The sequence below is a fragment of the Geospiza fortis genome, unplaced genomic scaffold (genome assembly GCF_000277835.1).
Source record: "Geospiza fortis unplaced genomic scaffold, GeoFor_1.0 scaffold662, whole genome shotgun sequence".
Classification (NCBI taxonomy): Eukaryota; Metazoa; Chordata; class Aves; order Passeriformes; family Thraupidae; genus Geospiza; species Geospiza fortis.
Genome location: NW_005054450.1, coordinates 690,331 through 697,333, shown reverse-complemented (window position 1 = coordinate 697,333; position 7,003 = coordinate 690,331). Strand labels below are relative to the sequence as shown.

Sequence of the window (7,003 nt, the reverse complement as noted above, 5' to 3'; positions counted from 1 at the left end):
GCCCGCACGGCCCGGCCCCGAGCGGCTCCGGCCCCGGCCGAGCTCCGAGCGCTGAACTTGCCGGCGGAAGGAGGGGATGCGGCTGGGGATTTTCGGTGTCTTTCCCGAGCCCTTTCCCCCGTTCGCAGCTCTATAGGTGCGTTCGCTTCCCCGGGCTCCCCGCGCCGATTCACCGCCGCCTTTTGGGGGATTTTTTTTAATCTTTTTTTTTTTAACAATTATTTTTTTGCTGCTGCTGACACGCTGTTTTTGTTAATCTTTCATCACAGAAACGGTTTATTAAGGGGTTGAGGCAGTACGGCAAGAACTTCTTCAGAATCCGAAAGGAGTTGCTTCCCAATAAGGAGACCGTAAGTACATTTGGACTTTATGTAATTCGCTTTTTCTCTCGCTGCTTTGCTGTTTGATCTTGCGAAACTCTTTCCTTTTTACCCCGAATTCTCCCCAGATAAACGGAAGATAAATCCTCAGCCAGCCAAGGCAGCTGCTGGTTTTTAGTGCAGTTTTTAGGTCTTGGGCTGTGAAAGATGTTACATAAAATAATCGTCATGGCTGGACGGAGCCACTGAGCCTGGCTGAAGTGTATTTATGGAGAGCGAATCTAATTTTAAATTCTGACATTACGACGGGATAATACATTTTGTGTCACCCGGTGGGGCTCGAGTGGCATCGGGTAAATAAAGAAAACCTAAACCAAGGCAGCATCTGATGGGATCGGGGTCTGCCTGTGACCCGCACCGTGCCGGGCTCTGCTTAACCCTTCCCCTGCCCGGATGCGCCGTGTCCCGGTGTTCTTGCAGGGTTATGTAACCCCGTCACTGCGCCCCAAACCCCGCACAGCACACGGGCTCTGGGAGCCTTGGGAAGCCCTGGTCCCTTTGCCATTTGCCCCAAAAGAGCCTCGGGCTCTGTCCTGCAGGTGTCCTCTAGCCTTTGGCAAAGCGCTTTCGTTTTTGTTCTGGGTTTAGCAGGGAGGCAGCTCCGTGAAAATGGAGCTGGACTGTTTTCTAGCAGCGTGCTAGTGATTTAAAGCGTCACGGAGCGCTCAGACTTGTGTAGGTGTGCAGGCTGGATGTGCACTGGGGAAGAGCGTGGCTGTAATGATATTTAAAAAGCTCTCCGTTTCTGTGGGATGGTTCCATTCTCCTCCCCGAGGTTCCTGTGAGACAGTGCTGTGATAACACGAATCTCTGGGTGGTAAATAGTAACACTGTGTGAGTTAAAAAGGAAGGGGAGGATGAGACAATTACGAGTTCACTCATCCTGCTGAGAAGGGAAACTCAGATTACTGCTCAGTCTTGGTGGACTCGAGGATCCTGTTGGATTTTGAGGTGTGGAGGCCTGGAAAGGTGACAGCTGGGAGGGAATGCTGGAATAGTGTGGATCTTATCAGCATCCTACAAACCTACACATATCGTGCTTTTCCTCTTTCCTCCAGAATATCTCCCAGAAAGGGTCTAGAACAAATCAGTGTTTGCTTTTAGAAATGAATTCTGCTGATGGTAAAGTTGCTGAGGGGCAAAAGTGATCTTCTGAGTTTGAATTACAGCAGCTCTGAAGTATATTGTGTTTTTATAAATTATCTATTATAATAATCTAAATAATTATCTAAAATACCTGTTTTTAATATGAAAAGTGGGGTTTTGGTTTTTTTTTTTTGTTTTGTGATGGAAAAAAACATTTTGCAGGGGGGAGGAAAAAAAAAGCCCTGAAAATGGAGAGTTTGGGGCAGGTGCCTGCCCCTGTTTGTGCTGCTTAACTTCTTGCATTGGAGCTTGGATATCAGCCTTGGGGTTTCTGTAAAAGTTTTGCAAGTGGTGTTAAACCTCACAGAAGCTCTCATTTTTCAAGTGTTATATTTTTGTTTCATTAGGTCTAATTTTTTACTACAGAGAAGACTAAATATTAAGTCTGAGCTGTGGGAAGTATCACGTTGATGGGTTTGGGCTCAGGGGTTTTTTTAGCCCCTGTGGTAACTGATCTACAAATAACCTTTGACCTACCATGGGTTGTTTATAATCTCTGCTTCCTATTTTTGCCCACAGGCCTCACTTCTGCTTTCTTTAATTCCCAATCTTTTCCAGCCAAAATTTACAGCCCTTCTGCTGTAGGAAGACATTGCAGCATAAAGGCTGCAGTAAATATTTGACTGTACAGTTTTGCTTCTGTTCCTTAAAGTGGAATAATGAGTAATGTAAATGACAAGGCTGTGGGATTAATCTGTCTGCATTTTTTCATCACCAGAATAATTTCAGATACTTTGCCTGCCATTTTTCTGTTGCAGTGTGAAGTAACCCTGTAGCAATTCCAGAAACACCAGGAAAAAGCTTTATTCTCGTGTTCAGCCTCCATATTAGCATCAATAAAACTCTAAAAAGTTGTTAAATGGATACTAATGGATAATGGATAACTGATAAAACTAAAAAATTGTTATATGGATACTAAAGCAACTTCCAGGTGCTTAAAGATGTGTCAGGGTCATTTTTGCAGTGACTTGCCCCAGTGGCTCTTGGACATCTCATTTATTCAGTTTTCCTTCCTGGTCACTGAAGGTTTGGGGAGGGGACCCAGGGGGTTTTGTCTCAGCAATCCCCACTAAAAGTTAAATCTCCTTATTACCATGATTTCTGTAAAATGAGTCCTTTCCTAGACCCTTCACTGGGGGAAATTCTCCCCTGAACATGGAAACAGTGGGAGAAAAGGAATACGACAGAAACAGGGAATTCTGGTAGAGACCAGGCCTATTCCATGTTATTTCATGTTAACCCAAGCTGAGGCTGCTGTGCAGGAAATCAGGATGTGAACATGACATTGTATTTCTTGTCTGCTTTGGGAAGGTGTAACGTGGCCGTGGTGAGATGACAATCAGGCCATCCTGCATTGAGCTTTCACAAGTGTGCTGAGGAATGTCCTATTTCAGTTGTGCCTTGGCTTTTTTCCCCTCCATAGTTAGTGTGCAATACCTTTTGAGAAAACCCTGTATTTATCAATGTGTGTTTTAACTAGTTTAACATAGTTTTTCAACAATTTTTTAAATGATTTCTTCTAAATGATAATCCTTGAGGAAAAAAGCTTTATGAAAGAGAATGTTTATTCCATATCAAAGGTGTGTTTGTTTGGGTCTCCACTCTGCTGGTTTATTTCACATTTCCAGTTTATTTCCATGTTTATGTCCAGGAGGGGTTCCCAGTGGGCGTGGGAGTGAATAACTGCAGTGGATCAAGGGAGGTGCAGCTTTAATGTAGGATCAGTGCTAACCTGGAGCAAAAGTGCCTCCGTGTACCTGAGCCAGGAGATTTTAAAATGAAACTTCCTTGGGTTTCCACTGACCTGTCTGAAATGCCCCTTCTCCTCTATTTCCATGCAGCTTTTTTGCTTTTATCTTCCCCTGGGTGGTTTCCCCTTGGCTGCAGGGATGAACTGCCCTGCTCCCCTTTGGTTCCTGCTTAGCAGCACTTCTGATTGCTCTGCATGGGAAGAAGTGAATTTTGGAGGCTTTTCAGTGGCATGAACAGTTTTCAATAATTACTTTAATTTAAATTCCCATGTTGTGGCAATGAAAGGTGCACAGCTGGCAACAGTTTCCTTAACTGTCTGCTTTGGCTTTAAATGTGGTTTTATTCCCCTCCCATCCACCCATTTTGGGATAATTTGCTAAAACTTCGTGATAATACTGGATTTTCCGAGTATTTAACATTCTGCTCTGAATTCTTTAGATGATTACACTGAGCTACTTGAATTGGAGAGTTTTAGAAGCACCAGCATTGTGATAGGCCTGAGATAAAGGTACTTAAATGCCTCCAAGGTTGGGAATTGCCTTCCTGTGTTCCTGGGAACAGCTTAACTCTGTTGGCTTGGTGCAGGAGGTAAATGCAAACAGGGAATAGAGCAGGAGGGTGCCAGGTCCTGGTGTCACCTTGCTGGGACCCAGGGCTGGCTCCTGCTGCCCAGCCTGTCCTTGTGCTGCTCTCCTTAGCACAGGCTGCCCTTGCAGTTTGTGTGAGCTGTCCCAGCAGCATCAGGATTGTTCTCCTGGGCTTCCTGCAGCCTGCCCTGGCCAGGGGAGTTGTCTGAGCAGTGCCCCACAAGTGGGGGTGTGTGTGACTGTCCCTTTCCTAGGTGCAGGAACAGGGGTGTCCTGTTACCCTGTCACGCTGCCATGGCCTTTGCTGCAGCTGAACTGAGATTCTGGAGCCACCTTGTCCCTCCTGGGGATGGGCCTGAGCGCTCTGAGCCCTCCTGGGAGCTGGGTGACAGCTCTGGGGACGTTCTGGGGCTCTGCAGAGGCTCCGGTGGTGCCCAGGGACAGTTGCAGGCCCAGGGCTGTGGGCAAGGTCCCCGTGGCCCTCTCTGCTCCCCACTGGCCCTGCAGGGAGCCCGGGAGGAGGACAGTGCCTCTTTGTGCAGGCACACAGACTCCAGGCTAATTTTGGGTTGAGTTTCCCTGCTGAGCACATAGGTATCTGTGGTGTGTGTGATTCTGGGTTTGGCTGCTGAGCAAGAGATGACAGAGTGCAATCCAAAGATCTTGCCTCTGGGTGGATGCTCCTTTATTTAGCTCTGAAGCACAGTGTAAACAGGAGTTATGAATATTGGCTGTTTCCTGACACTGAAATACCTGCAGTGTGCTGTATCTATGCACAGAAGAGCTAAATATGCATCATTTCTTTAGGAAAAATGGTCTCTCTTCTGATAGTAAAATCTTCTTCTTCAAATTAAATGAGGCTGGGACTTAACTCAGAGACTAAATAAGCTGTGCTCTGTTAGTGTTAGGAGGCAGAACGAGTGCAGTGTGAGCTTTCAGCATAAACTTCTGTTTAATTTTAGATTGGGGTTTAGATAAACAATTTTATTCTTGCCTCATTAATGCTTAATCTCGTGTTACATAATACACAATATTGGCTTCCTGAGTAGCACTTAAATATAGTGCAAACGTGGAGTGGCTGAAAGGTCAGTGCAGTTACCATATGTGCAGGCTGGCAAGGTGTCTGTCCCCTCCCCATGGCCTCCTGATGGCAGCCAGCAGCCCCAGGAATATTTGTGCAAGGCTCTCCTGAGCATCTGAAAGGTAGAGCTGCTCCCTCGACACAATTGTTCAAATAGCGGAGTGCCTTTGATCAAAGCACGGGGATAATTAGATGAATATCTCTTGGTCTGTTGGTATAAAGTGATTACTTAGCCCTACATTGGCTTTTTAATATTTGCATTTAGTGGTGAGCCTTGTTTGTAGCAGGAGCTGTGGCGTGGGCTTTATCCCTGCCTGCTCTCCCCAAGGAAATCTGCTTTATTTGAGGCCATATTCCCCCAATGATGGAATATTAATACACTGCAGTCAAGGCACATTATTTCCTGCTTGTCTTTGCTGTTCAGAGAGGGACAAGCTGTGGAAGCCTTTTCTGTTTGAAAGCTGAACCTTTTTCTTTAATAACTTGTTCTAGCCTGGATGCAGTCAGAGCTGAAATTTTCCATTAGAGTTTGAAGCGACTGCCAACATAAACAGCCACTGCTTCTTTTCATTTCATCTGCTCTCTGCTGCTGCTGCCTCCAGAGCGTGGCCACTGCAGGCACAGGGCTCTGCTCTGTTCTCTCAGGGGCTCGTGGGCTTCACCTTCCCCAAATTATTTCAAATGAGAGCCTGAGACTTCTCTCTGTGTCACAGCAAATATCCTCCTAGGCTTCAGTCCAGGTAGCAAAAGGGGCAGAGGCAGCAGCTGCTTTTCCTGTGTAAGTGAAACCACCGAGTCATTTGCATAACAAACTCTTCTGGAGGGAGCCTGCTGCCTTTTTATTTTTTTATTTTCCTGTTTTTGTGAGCAGTCTCAGCTGAGGGAGGAGGAGCACTGGGTCAGTGTTTGGCTGCAGGTGAGGCAGGGTGCTGAGGCAGCTGCAGCCAGGCCCTTGGTGCTGCTCACCAGGAGCCAAGGAATGTAATGACATGCTGAGCTCAGATGGAGATATTCCTGAATTTAAGTGGCTCTGAGCTGAAGGCTGTTTGCAGAGGGATCTTCAGTGTGTGTGTTCGCTGTGCTCTGGTTTGTTTTCAGAAGTTTAACTGTTAAACCTATTGCAAATGCCATAACTTTATTGGATAATAAACCAGGAGTTTTGGAAAGGCCTTTAAAGAGACGTAAAGGTTTAACTCACACACACCATGGTGTCTTTCTTCATCTCTGAAGGGATTGCAGGTGCTCAGGTGAGCACGGATCCTGGCAGGCAGAATTCCCAGCTCCTGGAGGTGCCCATACCCCTGTGTTCCTTTAGTCCAGTTCCCTGGGTGTATCCTATGAGTGAATTCCCATCTCCTGGAGGTGCCCATACACCTGTGTTCCTTTAGTTCAGTTCCCTGAGTTCCCATCTCCTGGAGGTGCTCACACACGTGTGTTCCTTTAGTTCAGCTCCCTGAGTGAGTTCCCATCTCCTGGAGGTGCATCTTGCCTGCCTCTCAGCAGCCCTTTCCCCTGGCCTGTGCCACGTGTGTGCTCACTGATTAATGATTGATTAAGGACTGTCTCCAGCTTCCAAAGACCAAAATACCCTTTCCCAAACCTGCCTGTCTCGATTCCAGCTGAAGCAGACAAAACCAAAGAAAGGAAGTACCTAAAATGTGCTTTGTTTTTGCTGTTTTTGTTTTAAATCTCTTAAGCATTTTCCTAAGACAATAAGAGGATTAATTTTCAATTGTATCGTTTTACTTTTGTATGCCAGAGGTAATTTACAGCGTCATCAGCTCAAAAAATGAGCTGCTTATTTGACTTTCTTCCTAAGAAACCCTCGTAGATGGAGAGCATTAAAGCAGAAGGTGTGTTCACTGTGCCAGCTGGACTCTAGAATTGACTTTAGCATGGGCAATAAATCAGCTCTGCACTCCAGTGGCTTTTTTTTTATTATTTTACATTACAAGATTGGATCTCATTGTTTATTTTTCTCTGAAGGTTTAGAGGTAGGTAGGAGTAAAATATTGTTGCAAGTAAAAGAGAGCCATTAGGCAATTGCATTGAGCTCT

The 7,003-nt window shown here is 45.9% G+C and overlaps 1 protein-coding gene across 1 annotated transcript in view; it reads left to right on the top strand.

Annotated features, from left to right (window-relative positions):
- Window positions 1–7,003, top strand: part of RERE (arginine-glutamic acid dipeptide repeats) — a 106,420-nt gene that overhangs the window by 66,531 nt on the left and 32,886 nt on the right. The window contains exon 10 of the mRNA XM_031062544.1: window positions 270–350. Within this exon, the coding sequence (XP_030918404.1) occupies window positions 270–350 (81 nt within the window). The remainder of the gene's footprint in view (window positions 1–269; window positions 351–7,003) is intronic.